We start from the raw sequence: 26,665 nt of genomic DNA, 5'->3' as shown, positions 1-26,665 counted from the left end.
AAGGAAAAGGAAAAAGAAATTATAAGTATTTCTCCATGGATCAGGCCTATCAATATAGATATAGACAGATTTTTTAAATCTCTTTATCCTGATTTAGTCAATAATTTATCCTTACTTTCCTTTCAGTATATTTTTACATTTACATAATGCTCTATATTTTCTAATTTACTTACGTCTACAGTAGAATTTGATTAAGAAGACAAGTGTAGCTTAATTCCAAATAGCATTTCCTCTTATTTTCCAATTAGGACATGTAAAGATAAAAACTTAATTCACGGCACAGCTCCTAACTGTTAAAAATAGTATGATTGCTACAATTCCACAAATGAAAATAGTTTACTAAGTACAGTATTGAATTCACTGTACACTAATATAGAAAGTTTATTTAATAAGCTCTCAAGTGCAAAATCAATACTACTCAGAGGAATTCACTTCAAATAGAGTATTCCCAAATGAATGAGAAAAGTATGCAACTGTTTAAAGAAAAACACTGATTGTAAACATGTCAATATATCCCCAATATTTGACAGTGTCCAGATATCTTTTATTTTTGGTTTTAGATAGAATAAATTCACTCTTCAAATTAAATAGTTGACTGATCACAGCATCTCTCAGATTTATCTAGATGTGGAAAAATTTAGTTTCATATTAACACAAGTGATAAATAGAGTTCTATATAGATAGAATCAATGAAATTAAATTATTGTTTCAGAAGCATCAGGGGGTTAATGAGCAATAAACCCATACTCTTTCATACATAGAGAAACACTGAGACCAATGAAACCTTTATTGGCAGCCTTTTATGGTGGGAAAACAGAAAAATGCAACAAAAGAATGCCTTGATTTTATATGTTTTTACTTGAGGAGTACACATCTGTTAAAAGTAATGGTCCTTCTTATGGTCACATATGGTGTAGGCAAGACTATCCCTATCCCTAAATTATGAATGAGTTTTATGTACCACAAATCAACTTTTCAGAAAAAAATGAGCATTAACTCAATATTTGATTCTTTATAATCATATCATTTATATAATTTTGTTGTTTTTCTAGTGGTGAAACATTACTTTCCTATAGTTAATAAATATAAATTATAAAAATGTAAACTAGTTTGGTTCATAGAAAACATGGATATTTTAACACAAACTCATTAATTCTGACATCTTGGAAGTTAAATTTTGCAATTTAAAAACACCATAAATGTTCCTTAGAATATTTTTAAAGCCTTACAAACAAGGAAAACATTGCTGAATTTCATGATATTATTATACGTAGTTCCCTTTATGGAATTTAAACATACAACACAGACTGAAATATGACAATTTATATGGTGATAACTAGTATGTGATTGTTAATCATCTTATTTATGATCATTATTTAAAAATTTTAATATTCAAAGAGATCTAATTATCAATTGTAACTTTTGTGTATATTCCAAATAACAAATTATATAATGGACTTGCATGTGTCTTAGAAATGCAATTACGTGTTGTCTAAATTCCTGTAAACATCATGTCAAAGTAGAGCTGACCTTCTCGGGCATTTCCTGGTGTCCTGTTGTCACTGTCTGCCTGCAGCACTGTTTCCCTGTTTCATCATGTGGGGAGGTGGGAGTAGGTTATGGAGCTTCTGTTAAAAAAATTAGAGAACTTTTAAAAATAGTATATTTACTTTAGACTTTCTAAAACACACTGAACTGAACAGGTGCAGGATATGATGAAGAGGGGGGTGGGGCATTAGTATGAAGGAATATGCTGTACTGATGGAGATGTACACATGAATGGAAGAGAGGAGGAGTTAACATGTAAAGCATGTATATGGAGGAAATGCACGTGAAGGACTACATAACATGAATGAAAACATAAGAATTGCAGGATAGATAAGTCAATCAGTCAAGTCTTCAAGAACTGTCCCTGAGCATCTATTCTTCCTGAGTACAGAATACTAGAGCAAGTCAGTGGGAACTTTCCTGAGATTAACACTTATTCATTAATAAATACTGCTTTAGTATTGCTGCCCAGTGTATCATTAACATAGACAAATAAGGACCACCTCTGGGAACAGTAATCAGGAAGGGAAGGGGCAGCCAACCATGTCACAAAAACTGATACAAATACCCCCCAGTAGTGTGGTGGTATACAGTAGCCTCTGGAAAAGAGAGAGCTATCCTCAAATATGTGAAGGGATGCCTCGTCTTAGGAAACCTAGGCTTGCTGTATGAGGTGTCAGTGGGCTGAACCAACCTCAGAGAAACTACAGTAGGTAATGGGAACCAAAGACTACACTAAATCTGAGTCACAGAGCTGGTTTCAGCAGAGGCAAAGGGATCTCTTGGCAGTGACACTGTCAGAAGTCTAAGTAGAGAGCAGTGAGTACAGAGCCCAGGGCCTGTGAGGTCTACGTACTGAGCCCATGTCCATGAGTCAAACTCAGTCTCCAAGTGTGCAGTCCCTCATTCCTGCCTTAAGCCTTTGGTAATATGTTCCCCAAACACTACAGTTGCTGTAGTTGAGACATGTTCAAACTGGGTAAAATCAAAAGGACAGGAGTTTCAGTCATTCAGTTTGCACAATCATTCACTCATTCTCTCACTACTTATATAGCCCTATGCTTGGTCAGTACTAGGAATGCTGAGATGAGGGCACACATTTCTCAGCTTCCTCCTGCTTCCTGTGCTATTACTGATTTCCTTCATCAGTAAGAACCTTGATAATGTAGTAGAGAAAAAGCAAAATTATACATATGAATAAGCTCAAGGCATTTAACATCATCATTCATCCATTCATAATGAATGCCAACTTATGAAATACTCAGTGAGCACCAATTATATGCCAGGAGTACTTCTAGTTGCTGGGGAAAAAAACATCCAGAATCCCTACCCACGTTTTTATTACATACACACAGATTATAGGAAACATTTTGATTAATAATGAATTATAAAGTTTGGAAGCAAAACACTAATTTAAAAAACCTAATGAATAGTATTATGCAAGCACTTTTTGTCACTTAATATTGAAAAATTGTACGGTTCAAACATTTAACAAAGTTAACAGTCAAAAATAAGGAAAACAATCAAATGTTCCAACCACATTTCACATTAAATCTACATGAATACTCCTAATGATGTTGTCAAAAATCAGATTCATAAAGTTATAATGCTGCAGAGGAAAAGCAAGGAAGTGATAAAAATTAGCCTCTCTATATTAACACTTCTGATGGAAATTATGCATCTCTGTTCTGACCTCCTCGTCCCGAAATATTTACCCCAAAGAAACACTAAAAAAAAAAATCCTTAAGGACCTACAGAAAGGAATAGAGATTTTCCCGTTAAACACTACTGTTTCATTCTTCACACCAGGACACTGGAGAATGGTGGTAAAAGTATGGTGGTCCCAGGCAAGGTACTTAACTCCCCTACTTTCTCTTTTTTCTCATCCCTGAAAGGGAGGTAAAAATAAAAAATACAGTTGATCCTGGAACAACTGGGAGGTTCGGGGCATCCATCCCCTTGTAGTCAAAAATCCATATAACCTTACAGTCTTCACTCTGTTCGCTCAGTTCTGAATCTGTGGATTCAACCAACCACAGATCATGTAGTACTGTAGTACATTTTTATTGAAAAAACATCTGCATATAAGTGGATCCACACAGTTCAAACCCATGTTGTTCATGGACCAACTTGATTCATAGGGTCAATGTGAAAATTAAATGAGCTAACACCTGTAAAGGATTTAAGACTTTTTAAAGCACATAATAAGTGTTTGCTATCATTTCCATTATTAAATTGGAAGAGCATTGCAGCAACAATGCATGTCAAAATCTTTATTGATAGAGGTTCTCAGAACACTTTGAATGAAGAAAAAAAAGAGGTAAAAATGAACTTATTTACAAAACAGAAGTAGAGTAATGGATGTTGAAAACAAACTTATGGTTACCAGGGGATAAGGGGAGGGAGGGATAAATTGGGAGATTGGGATTGCCATCTACACACTACTATATATAAAATAGATAACTACTAAAAACCTGCTGTATAGCACAGGGAACTCTACTCAATACTCTGTAGTGGCCTGTATGGGAAAAGAATCTAAAAAAAGCGTGGATATATGTATATGTATAACTGATTCACTTTGCTGTACACCTGAAACTAATACATCATTGCAAATCAACTTTAATAAAAATTTTTAAAAAAAAGAAGAAGAATTCTGAACCAAGCACCTAAGCTTTGTCATTAATCTGGGTCAAGTATTCTCCAGGCAATACAGCAGCAGACCAAGCTGCAATAGTTGGTGCCCATACGCTCTTCCTCACAGCAAAGTACAAGTGCCAAATTCTAAGTGTGCTGCCAGAATTCCCCAGCTTCAAAATTGCTACCACTTTTTCCATTTTTCCATTTTGACAGTATAGATTCTGTTTTGCTGTTTGGCAGAGACTGTCTGGCTTTGCGCACTGGAAAAAACTATTACCAAACCATTCCAGCCATAACTTGTGGCCTTATTCAGCAACAAAACTCTTCTGCCAAATACATACTGAACAAGTCCTTCCTTCATTCCCCTCATGTATTTCAGACACAGTCTCAGACTAGGCTAAGAGCAAAATGGAAAAGGTTTGAAAATTATCTGGTAAATATTGGAGTAAATCATCAAGTTGTATTTCAATTATCCAGAGTATCATTACCCATTCTAGAAAGAAAATGTCTAAACTTTATACTTGGATCCAGCTATTGGGAAATAACAGAAGATGATCTGAATTTGTTAGAGCAAAGAGTACCAAACCTGAATTCTTGACAAATGTGCATTTACATTTTTGGCCTTTGCAGAATTAATCATTATCCACAATCTGTTTTGATAACTCTGCCTGGAGTATTTGCTTATCCTTCCAGCAAGATGCAAAAATGCCCATAGTATAAGAACTGTATGTTGATAAGTTTTTCACGAATCATTATGGGTTTTACACTGAGCTTGTCACATTATCTTGTCTTCCTTATGATCAACATCATACATTTGTATAATGTGTCACATGTACAGGGTCATAGTCTGGTTATAGAAGAAAAAGATGTCTCTGTGTGAAACCATCAGATTTATCTAGGAATCAAACATACACCCATAATCCACTATCTACAAATATCCATCAGTTGAATCCCTGTGTGGGAGTACTTTACTAAGGAAAGCTCCATTCAAATTCTAATCGGTATGCAACTGGCTGCAGTAAAAAGTTCCTCCAGGGAGGTGATAAACTCTTACTCATCTTCCTAGCACCAGAATCTAAGAATCAAAGGAGATTTATTTATTTGCTAAACAAACAATTAAATCTCACCTCTGAGGCTAAGTGGCAGAGGGCTATTGACTCTCAGTCCAGATTTCTCAAATGAATCATGTATCTGGATATAAAGACTTAAAATGCAGGGTTCAGTCTCTCTTTTTTTTTTTTTTTTTTTTGCGGTACACGGGCCTCTCACTGTTGCGGAGCATAGGCTCCAGATGCGCAGGCTCAGCGGCCATGGCTGACGGGCCCAGCCGCTCCGCGGCATGTGGGATCTTCCCGGACCGGGGCACGAACCCGCGTCCCCTGCATCAGCAGGCGGACTCTCAACCACTGCGCCACCAGGGAAGCCCCAGTCTCATTTTTATTAGCTATCACATAAATGGTGTATTACTGCCTAAAAGAAAAACTATTTATCAAGTACAGCATAACACTACCCTGTTGGAATTGCACAAAGAACTTAATGGAATTGCACAGAAAAGCCTACAATATAAATATATTTTAAAAGCTGAATTTAATTAAATAATAGATCATACATATAAAGCAATCATATGAATTGAATAAAATATTCAAATGTTGGATTATGTTTGTTTATTTTGTCCTAAATGGAAGGTAAAATGCATGGTCTAAATAGCTTTCACGTAAATAATTTGGAAATATCTTTGGGGGATTTAAATCATGAAGTTTAGTAGTATGCTTACAGAATAACTGAAAAAAAAAAGCATGAATTTTCGTAAGACAATTTAAGATTGATATTCTAAGATTTAAGAGAAAGAAGAAAATAGAAAAAATAAATTTATAAACTTTCACGTTTAAACCAATTTCAGCTTAAGTGCTACCAAAAAGACAATGATAAAATCCAACCATATGATCTAATATTTCTTATTTAGAAAATACCAATACTAACTTTAATTGTGCATTTTATGATTATTCAGAAAACCAGCAATTAAACAACAAAATATGATCCTTGTTTTAAAATTCATGCTTAATTACTAATTCCTTCGCTGTATTTAGACATGGGCAAGATGTATTATATCCATGCCCCATGTGTAAATTCATGGGTAAATAACAGTATTATATGCACTTCAATCTCTGCTGACATGCTAACTGGATGCTTTTCCCATAATCTTCACAAAGTATACACAATGCTTATATATCTTTCTTCAATAAGAATTTAGTTTCAGAAAACAGAACAGAGGGATCTTTTAACTAATCTATCACTTCGATAAAATGAAAATGTGAGCTTTCAGGTTCAAAATATGATCATGCCACCTCAGTGTTCATTTAAAAAAATACATGCATTCATACTCATACTAAAAAGAATTTAAGATTGTGTGGAAGTAATGGTACATGCATATTTCACTGAATAATGCAATAGAAGAATTACATTTACTATAAGCATTTTAGAACACAAAATAGCATAGTTTTTAAAAGAATCAAATCAAATAATATGCATGTATTGAAACTTTTTTGTTCACTTTAAAGTATGTATAAACTGTAGTTAACATCACCACAAAACTAAAAACTCATATTGCCACAACAAACAGTCAGGGTTTAAATAAAGGGAGAGTACAGCTTTGAAACAGAATATTTCAAGGCAGTTGAATTTCGAACCAGTTACCTTTGTAGCACAAGGGAGTTTATTCAACTGGCACTAGCAAACAGATGGACAGCAATGGAGGAAACATACTCCCTTACAAATCTGTACATTAAATGGGAAGGAACTGCTTTTCCACCTATCTTTGCAGCATAGCCATTCAAGGTACTAAAATGGGCTTGTGATACATGCCATGCACATCTGGGATTAGACTGTCGAAGTATTATCTGAGGCTAAACATCCTTATTTATGGAATTTGAGCAAAGCAGAGGACAGGCCTCAATATCAAAGTGACTAGCCCTTCGTGGGGCCTGAGATTTGGAAAGCTAAGTACAGTGCAAAATGTAACTCTGAGACCACAGTAACAGAATTGAAACTGTGGAAGCTTCCCCCAGTTTAAACCATTATTCTAGAAATAGCCCAGGGAAACAGGAAAGAAAATGGAGTAAAGATTTTCAGATAATAAAAATGAATATTTGTACTACTCTTTTAATCATATGAGTAATGTAGTATATACACGTCTGTTACCCGTATCTAATTCCAAATAAAACATTTTTTAAAAATTTTGAGTAATTCAGATTTCACTTAGAGAGAAGAGGGGAATAATTTGATAAGGTATACATTGCTCTGAGCCTTTATATCTATATCTATATCTAATCTATCTACCTATTTATCTATGTTGATTTCTCAAACATGAAAGGCAAAACTTCAGCAATTTTAGAAAAAAATAGTAAAATTATGACCTTGAAATATAAACGGATTTTTTATGCAAGACTCGAAAAGCACAAAGTGTAAAGTAAAATGGTGATAAATTTGACTAAAAATTACAAGAGATACTATAAACAATGTTCAAAACAACCAAAAGAATAGAAATATTTTCAAAACATGTACCTTATAAAGTACTAGTACTCAAATATAGTAAAAAAAATCTTCTATAAATCAATACCAAAAAGATGAATAATCCAGTAGAAAAATATAAATTATGTAAACAGAAATTGTAATAAATGAGAAAACCCAAATGGCAAATGAATATTTGTAATTGAGGAAATAGTGATTAAAATATTAATTAAATACATTTTCATATCCTTAATAACAAAACTTGAAAAACTATAACTGCCAATCAATGGGTGAGTATATAAAAACTGTGGTATATCTTTAAAATGGAATGCCCTTTATATTCTATAATAGAGTAATTTCCAGCACTAAAATATATAAACTATAACCAGAAGTTTCAAGAAACAAACATTATATGAAAAATTATTTGCACAATAAGTGCATATGATGCAAATCAGACAGAATTCAAAAAATTATGCATACTATGTACAAATTTGTACATATGGAGAAAATATAGAAAATATTTACATTATAATAATAAATGCCAAATTCAGGATTTCATTTATATCTAGGTACAGAGAACAAGAAAAAGGAAAGTGGGATTAAGAAGGTTTATCCAGGGGACATAAATGGTATTTGTGATATTTTATTTATAAAACTTTTATAAAATTTTAAATCAAATTTGGCTAAATATCTAGGCTTTTCAGCATAATCAGGCTCTAGTTTAATGAAAATCATGCATCTTCACTTCAAGTGCTTTAACTTAACCCTCAGGCAGGTATACAGAGCTCACACTCTTGTACTACAGTGTCCAGATAAAGTTCAGGTACCATATGTAGGAAGAGAGAAGAAACTTTCCTAAAAGCTCCAGCAGGTTCCTTCTCACATCTTATGAGCATAGATCAAGACTATAGCTTTAAACAGTCACAGTGGCCAATGGATTAAAAAAAAAGACAAGAGATCAAAAAGTGAGATATCTGTTATGTGTATTATGTGACAGGTAAATAGACAGATAGATAAAAGTACAAGTCACGAGACTTTTCTATACTTCAATGGTCAGTTCAGCAAAACCAAGTAATTGCTGACACTTGAGAACAAAGCCATCCTTAACATTGATGAGAAACCTCTTAAATTTTCACAATAGCTGCCAATCTTTGACCTTACTATGAGTATTTCCACTTTACAAAAGTATTTTAAAATACTACTATTTGACAGGAAATACATTTTTAATGATGGAAACATTAAGAGTTAACTTAAGATGCAAAGCTAAATTCTTTGAATTAGGACTGCTGTCAAGATAAAGCAATATTAGAGACCTAGAACTCTTTAAAGTATTTATTTGAAAGATAAACACTAATTGGTGAAAGAATAAGATTCTTAAAGGGAAATCTTGAATTCAAATTAAGACTCTTTGAGAATAAAATGATTTCTCAAGTTAGTAATTTTAAAAGGAAATCATAAAGTAGATATCTTAGGTTTTTGTAACTGTTCAAGAGGTTACCTTTAATTATCTCATGCTATTCCAGAAAAGAGAGTAATATATCTTTAGAAGTTAGCATTTTTCATTGAGATTGTGGAATATTACATGGGAAACATTAATAAAATATTAAAAACATACAAAATATCCACATGCCCTATAAAATAATAGCCATTATGAAAATCCAAAGTTAAATAGTAGCTAAGATGTAGAGATACACTTATACTGTCGCATTTAAACAATAAATTATGGTCCTCCTAAGAGTGAATTACTGAGAGAGTGGGCAGCAATGAAGGAAAAAAAAAGATACATAATGTGTAGACCAGTAGTATATCAAATTACTTTTGAAATAAACCCCTGCTAAAGATTATGGTTCCATCATTTACCAAAAGCCTGTCTTCCTAAAGTCACGATATAAAAAAAATTATTATTTACTATGATTCAAACACTTCAACACTTCATATAAATATATATTTTGGTTGATGCAATATATGTCAAAACTAAACAAAACAAAAACAAACTGGCTGGTCCTGAATATAGCATTTTACAATTTGGTCGTATCAACCGTCAATTTAGTCAAGAACATTTACTAAGCATCCACTGTGCTCCAAGAGTTATTCTGCATTTCATTCCCCAGGCATACAAGCATATTTTTCATGTTAATAAACAGAGTATTTTGATCTGAAATTTATGTTTGAAAGAGAGTGTTTTGGAAGCAGCATATAGATGTCAACCAAGGTAAGTTTGTTACCAAAGTTTATAGAAGACTAGTATGACATATTCATCATTATGTATGCTAAAACTATAACATAGTTTTATGGTTATGGTTATGCTAGTTTATCCTCTCAGACATTTTGATGATGAAAGTGATAGACATCCAGAATACCATATAAAGATTCAAGCTGTTGTACTGCATAAGAAATAAGACTATGACAGCAGTCCTAGGATTTTTCTCTTAAACACATCAAAGGAAAACATAAGCTACTCTTCCAAAGATGTTTTAACATGTCTCTTGAAGAAGATACCATTCTAAAACTTTTACTTTATTTTGTTCTTTTAAAGAATCCAGATAATTAATTTAAACCCTTTTAATACAATTTTATTTGCAACATTATTAATCTCTATGAGTTTGCTATTTTAAAATTACTCTTACTCTAATATTATATAGCAATTTCTATAATCATGAAAGTTGGAAGCAACCAACATTAGTTATATACCCAAGACACTTAGACTATGCACGTGATTATGGTACAAAAGGAAGTAATTACACTCATAATTCAGAAAACAAACAAAAAATGAACAAATAAACTATTTGATTTTACCCCAAATCCCCCCAAAACCAATTACTGCATTTGTTAAATTAACTAAATAAAAATCAGGGCTTCCCTGGTGGCGCGGTGGTTGGGAATCCGCCTGCCGATGCAGGGGACACGGGTTCGTGTTGAATTTGTTACAATATTGCTTCTGTTTTATGTTTTGGTTTTTTGGCCTCGAGTCATGGAGGATCTTAGCTCCCCGACCAGGGATCAAACCCTCATCCCTGGCATTGGAAGGTGAAGTCTTAACAACTGGACTGCCAGGGAAGTCCTTACCTAATCTTTATTGAACATTCATTATGAGCCAGTAACTTGAGTTTATAGTTAAGGTCTTGTTCTGCCTTCACCAAACCATTTCACAATTTTTCCGTTTTACAATCACATTCTTCCCCATTTTACAATTATATAAACTGGAACTTGGGGGGAGGTCAGAGATATAGAAGCAGCTATATACTGATATGAAAACAGATGTGTCTGACTTCAAACTCACCCCCAAACAGTTCAAGCATCAATTTTAACTGCTAAGAATTCTAGGTATATTGGCTACCTCTCAAAAGTCTGAAGTTTTCTGAAAAAAGTAAAACTTTCTAAAACTTGAACACTGAATCAGTCACTATAGAATGAACATAAAAGTATTATCAATAATTACAGAATAAGTGTAAAATAAAATATTTATTTAAAAACTCCTACTGACAAGATACTTGTGATAAACAGGAAGATGAGGCAAACCCCTCTCTAGCTACTCACTATTTCTTAGTGAGACAAGTCAAGTGTATGAATAAGTTCAGGACACAAAAAGACCAGATAAGTATAGTAACATGGGCACAAACTGCCATGGGCATTTAGAGGCAGGAGAAGCATGTGAAGGGTAGGAATCAAGAACCTGTGCTGGCTCTCAAAGGATACAGCTGGGGAGAGGTTGGGAAACCAGGCCTTGTTAAGGTAATAGAATATTTGATATTGCGACTTATCATTTGTTTATATTCTATTGAGAGGAAAACATTCTTACAGTCAAGTGTTTTCTGAAAATCGTGTCTTAGATATGCAACAAAAACACAAGTTGAAATGAACATGAGAGTAAAAGTATCTCTTAAAAATGTGCTGAAAGGGTAGATATTAAGTGTTCTAATCACACACAAAATAATAATAAATAAAAAGGGCAGGAGGAAACTTTTGGAGGTGATGGATATGTTTATGCCATTAATTGTGGTGACAGTTTCACAAATATACACATATCTCCAAAATCATCAAGTTGTATACATTAAATATATACATGTCAGTCATATTTCAATAAAGTGTTTACAAAAGAACTAGCTGATGATCCTAGATAAGAAATCAAATAAATCAACTATGAATCACAGAAATGCTTCTGAGTAGAGAAAGAGGACATAATTATTATCATATGGATAAGGGAAAACTATTATCAGTTTTAAGGTACCTTTCGGTAGGCAAATTCAGAACCAGATCCTTTTTTGGCCAGTTAGTCTAAGAATCACTGCTCTTAATCCATAGCCTCAGACTAAGCCTGTGTAGTGACAATAAAGTTTCTATGGTGCTGGACATTCCAATATTTTGAAAATTTGTGGATAACATCAAATATCAATAGATTCTGAAAAGGCAAAAGTAAATAGAGGTATTAAAGAGAGTAGCATCTGCAAAGGTATGAAAATTGGAGCTAATAACCAATATTCAGAAAATTAGGCATGTTCCAGGTTAATTGGAGCATACATTTTTAAGGCAGAAGATACATTTCAGAAAGTGTCTTTAAATTAGTAATAGGCCTTGAAAATTAGGCTAATGAGCTTAATTTTTATTCTTTTTTAAAATACAAAGCTTATTTATTCTTATAATAACCCTATAAAGTGGGTTTTACTATTATCCCTATTTTACAGAGGCTAAAACTGAAGCCCAGAGAGGCTAAATAATTTAGCTAGGAAATGGTAGAGTCAAGATTCTAATCCAGGATGTTTACTAGGACTCTTCTCTTTAGAAAATAACATTATTAGAACTGGTTTTTAGTATAAATAACATAAGGATCCTATGTTAGGCATAGAGAGAAGGACTAGATTGTCCAAATATTTTTTAAAAGAACAAAATAAAGGAGAGTGGAAGACAAACATCTTAATACCAGAGTTGTTTTACATATTACATTTCAGAATCAAGATAATTTTGTACAAATCAATTTGAAATATATTTTTGTATTTTGTTTCCTCTTGGAGAGTAAACTTCAAAATGAAAGGAATCCCAGAACTGAAGGTAATGTGTTATCAAGTACCTGAAACACTATGCTCAGTCTGAAACATGCTCAGCTTGAAACACTAAGCTAAACTGTAGCTGAAATTCTCAATGAAATGTAGATCATCGGGAAGACAAACAAAAATTAAACTTTATTTTTAACCAAAGAGAAACACCCTGTTCTTCATTTCCCTAAATTAGCAAAGTGTTCTTAATTCTGTTGTGTAGTGATGTATGTTGCTATTCTATTGACTTAAAATTTAAATAGTAAAAAATGAGGCCCCTATCAATAAGAAAATATATTTCCATCAAGCACAGAAGTGAAATCGACTTATCTGTCTTGTTCTTATTTAGCATTGCAGAGTCCATTGATTTTTAAACTGTTTCAAAAATTGAACCTTTCATTTTCCATGGCAAAAAGGTAACTACATCATTGTTTTATTTTAGAGCAAACTTTTGAGAGACTGAGGACAATAGACCAATCTGGTGGGGTGGAAAGGCAAGGGGCTTGGATTCCAGCAGGACATGTTTCAGCCCCCTCTCTGCCTGGATCATGATGGAAATGACCTCTGCCCCACAGACCTCCCTTTCTTTTACTTTTTACCAGGGCACCTCCATCCTGTAGTGAAGACCTATTTGCATGTCTTTTTCTTTTGGTAGATATAGTACAGGACAGAGGGGACTCTTCGTTTCTGTACTTTCATCGTGGCATACAGTGCTTGCTCCATAAAAGATATTTAATGCATCCAGTTAAACCAATAACCAAAGTCAGGATAACCTTTGAAACTTCCAGCAAATCCCTGGAATGCCTAGGTTAATGCCTAAATTGATTACAGCTGCTGTGCCAAGGAGTCTGAGAATCTTCCCTAATATTAGGCAACTAGTGGATAGCCTCCAGACAGGGTGCCCAGCACTTACGAGGTAGTTTCCATTTGAACAATGAGTAACTTCATTCTAAAGCATCCACCAACCTCCAGAGTTGTCTTTCTGCCAGGCAACTAATCTTTAGCCTTGGCAGTTCAACATGCCCAGATCTCATAAGATTTACAGACAACTGTAATGCCATTCTTGACAGTTATTTCAGCCTTGACACAGTTATTTTATTTTTAGACCTGATTCCAGTCATGTTCCACAAAGTAAAATCCCATTTTCTCAGAACAAACACTCACCAAAATGTGCAGGCCAAAGAAAAACAAAGTGAAGTCTCCCCTTGTGTCAGTTGGCCTAGTCCCTGTCATGCTTAATAAAATATCTTCAGGAGACAAGTGTGACTCATTGCTTCCTACCTGGTGTGCCAGGCCCTGGCAATTTTTAGAACCCTCAGATGGAATAGCAGATTGTATTTTCTAAGCATGGTGATACACACACTGACGAACACACATCCCTTCCTGTACACTTCTATTAAAATGTGACAACAATCCTCCAATGAAATGTAAAGTCTATGTTTCCCCCTCCTTAAACCTGGGTGGACCTTAGTAAATGCTTCAATCAATAACATTCAGTGGAAGTGGTGCTCAGTGACTTCTGAGGCTAGGTAATAAAAAAGAAAATGACCTCAGATGGTCTCACTCTCTGACGTGAGACACTTGCTCTTGGAACCCAGCCACCCTGTCATAAGGAATCCGGGGCTAAATGAAGAAGCCCCATGTGGGCATACCAACCAATAACTATAGCAGGCTCCCAGCACCAGCTCTGTGAGTGAATGAGACTATAGATAATCCCAACCTCCAATGTGTGAGTCTTCCAGCTGAGACCCATAGAAACCACAAGAGATAAAAGATGAGGATGGCTGTTTTAAGCCATCCAGTTTTAGAAAGATTTGTTATGCAGCAACAGACAATGAAAATTGATTTGGCAGGATGCCTAGCCTTTGGAATGTCAATTTACAATTAGATTTAAGGCAATCTTAGATCTCTCACACTGGGCATTTTTTTATTGAGAGACTATCTGGAAATAACCATTCTGAACTTCATATTCCCATACCAAATATTACCATTATGGAAGAAATAAGAAAATCATTCAGAATGTACTGTACTGAATATCTTAACTGTTTGATAAAAGACTCCAGATTGTTTTTTTAAAGCCCTCCACAGTATTTCCCCATCTATGTTTTCAACTATATTTCTCCAACAGGGTTTGAAGAACATAGTTTTTTTCTCATTGTTTATTTTTTAAAATTTATTTTCCTTTTTGATGAAACATGAATATTTTTGGCAGAAAATGCACAACACTGTAAACCCCTGATTCCATCCAAATACTCCTCTGAAACACATTTTTGTTCACTCAGTTTTCACTCTTAGAATTCCCTCCTCACCACTTCTTAAACCTATGGCCATCTGAAACCTGTGGCTCACTGCCTAGTCACCCACCAATAAACACATCTGCAAATATTCTACAAACTTGTCCTAGAACATGCTAACTGGGAGATCTCACTCTTATCTGCTAAATAGCATACTCCTGAAGTCAAAATAAGTCCATTTCTTTCCTGAATTATTTGCCTTTTCTTATATGATGCAGTTTTCCCATCTATAAAATGGGGATGATAATTGTACCTAGCCCCTAAGGTTGCTGTATTAATTGAAAATATAAGCACTTAATAGGTCAGAGTATACCTATAATTATTATATTTACATCTTTGCTTCACATTTGTATTCAAGCTTTTACTGAGCAGGTTTTTTCCTCACTTAACCATTGTGTCCAACCAATTACTTAATATTCATTATATGTGATTACCTGCAGTTAGAGAAGGTCAGGACATTAAACCATCAAACAATTTATTGACATTAAACATATTCAAATTCAAGGGATGCCTACTATTTAAAATGCAGCCATAAAACTAGAAAAATAAGCCTCTTCCAACGTTCCATATAGAATTTATTAATTTTGACAGAATACATGGAAATTTAGGAAGCCAAGTTATGATTGATGGTATAATTAGAACAAGAAACACAATTTTAGAAACTAGAACTTCATTGCTAGGATAGAAGTTCAGTGAACAATCTTTTTCCCAGGAAAACTGGAGCCCTTTCTCTCAAATTTGAAGAGGTGAAGAGGTGCAAGGCAAGAAAAAAAAAAAAAAGTGTGCTTTGGCAATTACTCTGGACTCAAAACTCCATAGATGATTTTGAGAACCAAGTTAGGTCTGGGATTTACATTTGAGTAATATGATAATGGAAGCCTAAGTAATCTGAAGGAGATAAGAAATGGCATAAAATAAAAAGCTTATGAACAGTGCCTACTCTGTGAAAGAGTAAATCTCCATTTGAATATTCCTAATCTGTATTGATAAAATACTTACTTGCAAAGGCTAAGGAAGAAGTTTTAAAAAACAAGTATTATAGTTGTAGAAAAGAATCTCATCAGTATTCTAAGATTCTATGAAAAATAACATCAAGGTGCTTTATCTTAAAAAATCAATGACATATAATTTAACACAAGGAAAATTACTATGTAAGAGTGAAAATGTTTAGATGTTAATGGTTTTCAAAATTTATTTTCATTTGTAGCAATACTGTATATGAGAGGCTAGTTAACATGCCATCCCTAAAATAAAAATTGTCAAGAATCAACCATTTAAGAAGTTTCATATAAAACAGTTATGCAGAGGTAGGAGCCTAATCCAAAACTGGGAAGAAGCTGTATGGATACTGGTGTTCATATTTGTAGTGTGCATCACAGAGAACAATGTTAACTAAATATTTTCAGATAGAAACATAATTATTTTATGGCTCATTTTATGTTGTAATATACAACATAAAAGTGTTCACAAAGATTTAGAGTAACTCAGAAAATACTGATGGTATAATGTTTAGTGAGGAATAAAATAACTAAAGCACATATACAATAGGAACACAATGAAGCAAATTTATGTATAGCATAGTAACTTAAGGGAAATATAAAAGAGGTTCCTTGGATTGTGGCTGTCCAGCTGACTTTTTTCATATTTTCTGTTATTTTACCAAATATTTTATAATGAAAAATATACCTTTTACAATGAAAATTTTTTTTTTTTTTTTTTTTCCGTACGTGGGCCTGCCTCTCACCACTGTGGCCGCTCCCGTTGCGGAGCACAGGCTCCTGACGCACAGGCTCAGCGGCCATGGCTCACAGGCCCAGCCACTCTGCCACATATGGGATCTTCCCGGACCGGGGCACGAACCCGTGTCCCCTGCATCGGCAGGCGGACTCTCAACCACTGCGCCACCAGGGAAGCCCATGAAATATTTTTTATTCAGTTTGTTTTATTCTTATCCTCTCTTTCCCCTTTCTCTTTATTCTATCTCTTTTCTTCATTCACAAGTTGGTATACCAATTAAGAGTTTGGTTTCTGAATTCCATAAGAAATGGGTATAAATTACACCTTAGCCACTTTCTGCCAGTGTGGATTTATGTAAGTTGGCAACTTCCTAGTTTTCCAAATCCATACAAATTAGCATAACAATAGCATCTCCATCTCCAATTGCTGGAAAATTAAGTGAGACAATAGTAATAAAGCTCTTGGCATGGTGCCTACCACATGGCCATCACTCAACAGATGAGACCTCTTACTCTACAGTTTCTGCCTGTCATTCCTCCTTCTGCATCCTTCTTTACCTCCCTTATGAGAAGTTCAGTATTAAAAGAGGCAGAAGGCATATCAAACATTACTAATCAAAGCAAACATCTGTGTGTTCTTTAATGTTTCATTGACTTGTGTAAAAAGATCTGAGAGCGTTCCAGGGAACAGTGATCATGAAATGGTGTTTCCCGAAAATAACAGAGGTCAGTGTTTTGAAATAGAAGAAACTCACACAACTAAAAGTTATCTGGAAGAAAACAGTGTTATTATTTCTTTGTTCCTATTTTATTTTCTCAAAACTGAACTAATATGCTAATCAAGTCACCATCCATGGCAAGGATGGATGGGACAAGGTCATCCTCTAGACCTCAACACAACAGTTTCTCAAGCTTCAGCATTTTTCAGTTTGCAGACTTTGCTGACTGAGATTACATATGCTAGTGACTTCTCAATATGAAAACTGCAGGAGTTTAAACAAGGACATTTGAGATGAAAATACAACACCTTTTGGCTTGGATTTCTTTGTTAAAATTTCAAAGCATATCCTTGGAACACACACTGTTTCTATCTGTACACATAGCTATATAGTTATATATGAATCATTAACGTGAAACTCACAAGAATATGCCATCATTCACCCATTTTGAAACATTTCCTGGAATTCACCCATGCTTAAAAAAAAATCTGTCAGCATAAGTAAACCAAATCTTTTAAAAACAGTGTCTGTATTAAGTCAGAGAAACATAACAAATTGGATGCATACAGAGAGAGAAATAAAGAGAGAGATTATAAGGAATTGGCTTAGGTGATTATGGAAACCAAGAAGTCTCAAGACCTGCAGCCAGCAAGCTGGAAATGCTGGAAAGCCAATAGTGTAGTTCCATTGCCAGCCTGAAGGCCTGGGAATCAGGAGAGCCAATAGTGTAGGCTCCATTCCAAAAGCCAACAGACTCAAGATCTAAGTAAAGCCAAGGGTTCAGTTCAAGTTCAAAGGCAGGAAAAAAGCAATGTACCAGCTTAAACAGTCACTAATTTTAAAATTTAGTAACAATTTTCCGATTTTTCCAGGCAAGAATACAAGAAGAACAAAGTAGCAGCATAATTAAGTAATTATAGCTCAATTTAGGATAATAACTGAAAAAGGATAGTGTATAAGAGTGGGCGTTTTCTTACTATCAGAAAAGACGTTTTTATAAAAAAATGTTAAGCTTTTTCTCTTGGAGGAGTCAATTCTGGGCATTATATTAGCTGCAATACAGTATTAGCAAATCAAACCCAACAACACATAAAAAAGATCATACACCATTACCAAGCTGGATTCATCCCAGGCTCACAAGAATGGTTCAACATATGCAAATCAATCAATATGATACACCACATCAACAAAAGAAGAGATAAAAACCACAAGTCATCTCAATAGATACAGAAAAAGCATTTGATAAAATTCAACCTCCATTCATGATAAAAAAAAAACTCTTACCAAAGTGGGTATAGAGGGAACAAATCTCAATATATTAAAATCTATGACAAACCCACAATCAACATAATACTCAATGGTAAAAAACTGAAAGCCTTCCTGCTAAAATCTGGAACAAGACAAGGATGCCCACTCTCACCACTTCTATTCAACAAAGTATTAGAAATTCTAGCTGCAGGAATCAGACAAGAAAAAGAAATCAAAGGTAGGTATCCAAATTGGAAGAGAAGCTGTAAAATTGTCATTATATGCAGATGACATGATACTATATATAGAAAACCCTAAAGACTCCACACAAAACTACTAGAACTGATAAACAAATTCAGCAAGGTAGCAGGATACAAGATTAACATACAGAAATCAGTTGCATTTCTTTACACTAACAATGAAATATCAGAAAGGGAAAGTAAAAAAGCAATCCCTTTTAAAATCTCATCAAAAAACCAAAATACTTAGGAATAAATCTGACCAAGGAGGTAAAAGACTTACATGCTGAGAACTATATAATACTGATAAAGGAAGTTGAAGATAATTCAAAGAAGTGGAAAGATATACTATGCTCTTAGATTGGAAGGATTAATATCATTGAAATGGCCATACTACCGAAAGCAATCTACAGATTTAATCCCTATCAAACTACCCATGACATTTTTCACAGAACTAGAACAAATAATCCTAAAACTTATGTGGAACCTTAAAAGACGCAGAATTGCTAAAGCAATCCTGAGGAAAAAGAACAAAGTAGGAGGCAAAACCCTTCCAGACTTCAGAAATAAATCCACACACCTACAATCAATTAAACTTCAACAAAGGAGGCATGAATATATCAATACAATGGGGAAAAGACAGTCTCTTAAGCAAGTGGCGTTGGGAAAGCTAGACAGCTGCATGAAAATCAATGAAGTTAGGACACATCCTCACACCATACACAAAAATAAACTCAAAATAACTTAAAGACTTAAATATAACACACGACACCATAAAACTCCTAGAAGAGAACATAGGCAAAACATTCCCTGATATAAATCATAGCAATGTTTTCTTAGGTCAGTCTCCCAAGGCAATAGAAATAAAAGCAAAAATAAACAAATGGGACCTAATCAAACTTACAAGCTTTTGCACAGCAAAGGAAACCATAAACAAAGCAAAAAGACAACCTATGGACTGGGGAGAAATATTTGTAAATGATGTGAACAATAAGGGCTTAATTTTCAAAATATACAAACAGCTCAGACAACTCAATAACAACAAACAACCCAACCAAACAATAGGCAGAAGACCTAAATAGATGTTTCTCCAAAGAAGATAAACAGATGACCAGTAGGCACATAAAAAGATGCTCAACATCACTTATTAGAGAAATGCAAATCAAACCTACAATGAGGTACCACCTCACACAGGTCAGAATGGCCATCATTAAAAAGTCTACAATACCAAATGTAAAACTGATAGCTAGTGGGAAGCAGCTGCATAGCACAGGGAGATCAACTCAGTGCTTTGTGACCACCTAGAGGGGTGGGATAGGGAGGGTGGGATGGAGGGAGACGCAAGCGGGAAGACATATGAGGATATATGTATATGTATAGCTGATTCATTTTGTTATAAAGCAGAAACTAACACACCATTGTAAAGCAATTATATTCCAAAAAAGATGTTTAAAAAAATAAATTTAAAAAGTCTACAAATAACAAATGCTCGAGAGGGTGGGTAGAAAAGAGAACCCTCCTACACTATTGGTAGGAATGTAACTTGGTGCAGTCACTATGGAAAACAGTATGGACGTTCCTAAAAAAAACTAAAAATAGAGTTGCTATATGATCCAGCAATCCCACTCCTGGGCATATATCCGGAAAAAACTCTCATTCAAAATGATATATGCACCACAATGTTCACAGCAGCACTATTTACAATAGTCAAGACCTGGAAGCAATCTAAATGTCCAAAGACAGATGAATGAAAAAGATGTGGTATGTGTACACACACACACACACACACACACACACACACACACACACACACACACGCTCAATGGAATATTACTCAGCCATAAAAAATAAAATAATGCCATTTGCAGCAACATGGATGGACCCAGAGATTATCATACTAAGTGAAATAAGTCATAAAGAGAAACACAAATGCCATATGATATCACTTATACGTGGAATCTAAAATATAATGCAAAGGAACTTATCTATGAAACAGAAACAGACTCACAGACACAGAGAACAGACTTGTGGTTGCCAAGGGGTAAGGGGGTGGGGGAGGAATGGATTTGGAATTTGGGATTAGTAGATGCAAACTATTATACATAGAATGGTTAAATAACAAAGTCCTACAGTATAGCACAGAGAACTATAGTTAATATTTTATAATAAAGCGTAATGGAAAAGAATATGAAAAAGAATACATATATATGTATGACTGAATCACTTTGCTGTACATCAGAAAGTAACACAACATTGTAATTCAACTATAACTCAATAAAAAATAAATTTTAAAAAAGTTCTCAGAATTAGAAAAAGTAGTAAAACAAAACAAAAAACTCCTCTCAAATTCATTTCTTACATAAATGCTCTTAATTTTGTGTGACTATAGCCATTTGTCCAGAAAAGTAAATGTATTCCATTAATATTTGTGGTGCCATTACAACCGCAGCACCATTGAGTACACACAGTGACAGAGAGGATCATGTGTTATATCCTGCTCTAAAGAACACTGGGACCTTTAACAGCTTTGGAGAGATTTCAGGATAGACTAAATCCTGATTGTAGAGCACTTCAAGATCACCTAAGTCAAATTCTGTGTCATGTTTACACTGTGCTCTAGATTACTAGAGATTACTACAACTGCCTTTAAACTCAAACAATCCTTTCTAAATTTTTCAAACTAAACAACAAACTTGCAATGTTAAGCCTATATTTATGATGATTTGAAAAAGAAACTAGATCACATGCTTTGCAGTGTGATTTCACAATACTTTTTGATGTATGAATTAGTTTCACAGAATTCATAAACTGGTAGATACAGGGTGTAAATGACCTAAAGTCCTCTTGTTTGTACTCCTCTGGGTAAAATAATTTCAGAACAAGAATAAATTAAATGAAAATTATCTTAGCTAACTTAACACATAAAAGAGAGAGAACCTAAAATTTTATTAAAAATAGTTTTGAGAATTTTTCTCCCCATGATTTGTCTATAAATTTACCATGAACATAAACATGTTTGAAAATGAAGTAACACTTTTTATCTCTTGAATCCTGTATATGCTTCTCTACGCTTTACTGTTTTTAGCTTAAAAACCATAGAATACATATGAATTGAGAACAAGCACTTCAGAAACTAGATAAGTTGATACTATTTAAATACTGCTACAAATTTTATATTTACTAATTATTAACATGTGACATTTTTATAGAAAAGGGAACAGATATATCATTTGACTTCAGGTGTGAAAACTGAAAGGCAAGTCACTTAATTTGGCACTCCATTTTATTGAAATTAGAAATCCAGGAACCTTAAAGAAAAGACCAAGGTAAAAGTGCTAGAAATCAGCAACCTTAAAAAATGGGTCAATCTGAGGGTTAAACTAATATGTTCCAACCTTCATTGTAGAAATTATCTCAAAATTCTATGTATTTTATAGTTTTAAAGAGTGTATATATATATATATATATATATGTGTGTGTGTGTGTGTGTGTATATATATATATATATATAAAGAGAGAGAGAGAGAGAGAGAGAGAGAGAAAGAGAGAGAGTGTGTGTGTGTGTGTGTGTATGTTGTTTATCACAATGAGGGATAAGTATATCAGTTGTTATCCTTACTTCATTAAATAAATTAAAGTTAGCAAACGGAAGACAGCATTCAAACCTTACAAGTTCTGGATTCTGCCTACTTTCCCAAGTTGACTGCACAGATTAGATGTATGACACTAGACACGTTATTTAACTTCATTAAGCCTCTATTTCTCATCTGTAAAATGGCAACAATAGTAATTCCTATTGAGTTATTTGTCCTGGCATTGAGTAATTCCTTCCTCAATTTATAGGAAGGATTCTATGAGATAGTATGTGTAACAATGAGCATGGCACCTCTTTTTTTGCTGTCATGTTGCAGAGGTGATATTACTACTGATAGCATCACTGTCATCAATATCAGCCAATGAGTAACAGTGAGTTCTTCACTCCAGGGAGTTCCAAGCCTGAAACTTGGGTGTCCTACCTGTCAATGTCCTCCACATTCACTGTGCTCCTTCTAAAGTCTTACTAAGTTTAGCGCAAGAGAAAGTTGCAGCCTTGCCACAAGGATATCAACAGCTCATACACATCCTATGTGTCTGTGTTTTCATAGACAAGGCAGGAAATATTAATAACACAGCAGATAATGGTGTGGACTATGGCCAGCCGGGAAGTAGAAGCCCAGAGGCTTTCAAATTCAATTTTTTCCTCATGGGTTTGAAATTGGATTTTTTTCCTCTTGCCATGTGACATAATAGTAAGAAAACATTTCCAAACAAGCATTTAAATTCCAAGTGATGAAAGCTTCTGTATATTTAACAGCATCAGAGGGAGACAAATAGAAACATATTCAATGGCCAGAAACAACTGTAGTCGACATTCTTGAAATCACAGATTTAAAGTCACAAACATTAGCTTCAGCAATCACCCTTAAGTTGATACAAATGCCCAGGGCCCTCCATTTGCCCCTGTTCAGATACAGACGCCAGACAGAGAAGAGGGGTGTTTCTTCCTGGCAGACAAGAGGCATACTAGAAAGGGTATTATGGTTTTGTCCGTGGAAGCTTTCTCTTCTTGCTCTCATGTTTTTTTCTTACAGTCACTCACATAGGCTTTTGTTCCTATGACTTAAACAAAATAGCTCCTGTAAGGGTCATCAAGAGTCTAGGCTCCAAGACAATATTCAAGTTTCAGTCCTCATTTATGTAATCAGCAGTGTGTAAGCAATTTGATTACTCCCTACTCTGTCTAATTATTTCTCTAGGCTTCTTAGACAACATTTTCCCTTGGTACATCTACTTCATGACCTACTCTTTCGTGGTTTCTTTGTTAGTTTCTCCTCATTTCTAATACTTGCTAATATTTGAACTTCCCTTAGGCTCAGTAGTTAGATTTCTCCTCTTCTCCACCTACTCTCCTCCTTAAATGAAACTCATTCAGTCCCATTAATTTAAATACCATCTATATACATATAGCTTCTGCCCAGACACAAGGATATCAACAGCTCATACACATCCTATGTGAACTTTCTAGTGAACTTCAGAATCATATATCTGACAGCCTATTTGATATGTCCACAGGCAACTCAAACTTACCATGCGCAAAATGGAACTTCTGATTTTCCTTCCCATAGTTTTCCCTGTCTCAGGAAACGACTACTCTGTTTCTCTAGTTGTCTAGATCAAAAATCTTTTCCTCTCAAACGCATACCTAATCCACTGGTCAAACCTAAACATTTAAAGTTAACTAGAATTTAACCTCTTCTCACAGCCTGTACTTTTTGTACTACGGCAGGTTATATATGGCCACAAATTCTTTGAGAGCCCTCCTATCAAAAAGGTAAAGTTTAAATCCCCTACCCAGAAATTTGGGTGGGCTCTGTGACTGCTTTGACAAATAGAATGTGACAGAAGCGAAGTTGTGTCACTTTCTAGTTCCAGGCTTTAAGACACTGGCAACTACCAGTTTTGGTCTCCTGGGATACTTACTCTTAGAGTTGTAAACTGCTATGTAAGTAGTCTGAATACTACACTGGAAAGACCATGTAGAGAGTCACTGACACTACATGGAAGAAGGGAGGAACTCAACTAAGCCCAGATTTCTTGATGTCCCTTCCAAAGCACCAGGCAGGTGTGTGAAGCTTTCTTGAATCCTTCAAATAAGCTACCCACTGAATACCTCCAAATGATACTTGTTTGGTCTTCATAAAGCAGAATTGCCCAGAGGGGGGCTCTGCCCATATCCTTGATTCACAAAAATGTGACATATAATAAAATGGTTTTTGTATAAGCCACTAAAGTTGGGTGTACTTGTTCCAAAGTAATAGATATCCAGAACAATCATCATCTCCCGAGGTACTATCATCCCTCTCTGGAATGACTTTAAACCCTTCTAACTGATCTCTGATCTCCCTGATTCCCTGCTTGACGTTTCCATCCTTTTCTCCACAAACCAGCCAGAGTAATCCTTTAAACAATATATCATTTTTTTTCCTCAAAGCCTTCCAATGGACTCCTATCTCATGGTGGTTAATTCCTATCTCATGAAGGTTAACAGCCAGGTCCTTACAATGGCTCTGACTGCCCTGTCTGATCTGAACCTCCTCTACTGCTTTGACTTTATATCTCACCATTCTTCCTGATACCCACTCCTTCAGCCATACAGGCTTCACTGAAATTCCTGGAACACACCAAACGCGCTCCCACTGCACTTCCTACTGCATTTGCATTTACTGCCCCTTTGCCCAGAACAGATTTCCTCCTTTGCCACCCACTTGGCTCGCTCCTTCATTTCCATCAATTCTCTGCTTAGATGGCACCTTCTAAGAAAAGACTTCAATGACCATGATATATAAAATAACATCCCACTCCAGCATACACTATCATCTATTATTGTTTTATTCTTTTTTCATAAACCATGTAACATAGTCATCTATATTACCTATTCACTTTATTTTCTGTCTCATCACTTTTTGTATAATTTTATTGCATTCTTAAAATCAATATGTTCTTAAAAGCTATATATTTTTAAAACATTTATTTTTAAATTTACAAAAATACTGCCATATTTATACTCTTTGGGAATCTACTTTTCATTTAATAATTTATTACTAAGATTTATCCATGTCACTACATATTGCTATATATATATATATATTCGTTTTGCCTGTGGTATTATTTTGTGAATAGACAAATTACTCATCTACTCTCGTCTTGATTGACATTTAGATGGTTTTCAGATTTTCTACTATAAAGTGCTACTGTGAATATCATTGTACGTGTCTTCCAGTGCCTATGTTCAAGAGTTCTACTTGGTGGGCTTCCCTGGTGGCGCATTGGTTGAGAGTCCGCCTGCCGATGCAGGGGACACGGGTTCGTGCCCCGGCCAGGGAAAATCCCACATGCCGCAGAGCGGTTGGGCCCGTGGACCATGGCCACTAAACCTGCACGTCTGGAGCCTGTTCTCCGCAACGGGAGAGGCCACGGCGGTGAGAGGTCCGCGTACCGCAAAAAAAAAGAAAAGAGTTCCACTGGTAAAATACCTAACAGTATAATTCTTAGGTTATTTAATGTTATGCTTTTGGATTACCCTTTGCATGAGGTCATGTTTCTACTGAAAACCATCTAAGCTTCCTTAGTCCCCACATTATACATCTGGCCCAAGTTATTTTCCTATGCAGGACTTCTGGTGGTTGACTTTTCACCATCTATGCTCCCTTTTTTTCACCAACAGCACCCTAAATTTCCCTCAGTAAGTTCAATTCTTTCAAGATCCTTTTGATCTACAGTGATTGGTTCAAGAATAGGCAGAGATGGCATTTGAAGATGTTTGCTGGAGATTCTGGGACAAAATGTTTTATTTCTCTTTTATAGAACTTACCAAAAAGAAGCTCTCATCTCCTTGATAAAGACATAAAGCTTATAACTTGGAAATGGAGCAAATCCTGGGGATATCTTGTCAAGAAACAATAACAGAGAAACCAGATCTTGGTCACATTTTCAGGTCCTCATACGTCATATCTAAACTGAATTGTATTCCTGGAATTTTAAGCTGTCGTGGTATGATAATCCCTAACATATAATTTTTTTATTTAACCAGAGTTTCTGTTACTTGTCTCATAAAAGTTATAATATATCCTTAATTTTATCTCCAATTGTTCCTTTACATTAACCCTT

The 26,665-nt window shown here is 34.8% G+C and overlaps 1 protein-coding gene across 7 annotated transcripts in view; it reads right to left on the bottom strand.

Annotated features, from left to right (window-relative positions):
• PRR16 (proline rich 16) overlaps nucleotides 1–26,665 on the bottom strand; it is a 283,970-nt gene that overhangs the window by 162,942 nt on the left and 94,363 nt on the right. For 2 of the 7 annotated variants that reach the window (XR_010840546.1, XM_067033370.1), the window contains exon 2: nucleotides 1,531–1,628. The exons of the other annotated variants lie outside the window; for them this stretch is intronic. Coding sequence is in view for 1 of the 2 variants with exons in the window: in XM_067033370.1 (XP_066889471.1) it covers nucleotides 1,531–1,542 (12 nt within the window). In the remaining variant the exon portion in view is untranslated. The remainder of the gene's footprint in view (nucleotides 1–1,530; nucleotides 1,629–26,665) is intronic. 7 annotated transcript variants of the gene reach the window in all.

The sequence above is a fragment of the Kogia breviceps genome, chromosome 4 (assembly GCF_026419965.1).
Source record: "Kogia breviceps isolate mKogBre1 chromosome 4, mKogBre1 haplotype 1, whole genome shotgun sequence".
Lineage (NCBI taxonomy): Eukaryota > Metazoa > Chordata > Mammalia > Artiodactyla > Physeteridae > Kogia > Kogia breviceps.
Note: the sequence above shows the minus strand (reverse complement) of the source record. Positions and strands in the feature narration are given on the sequence as shown.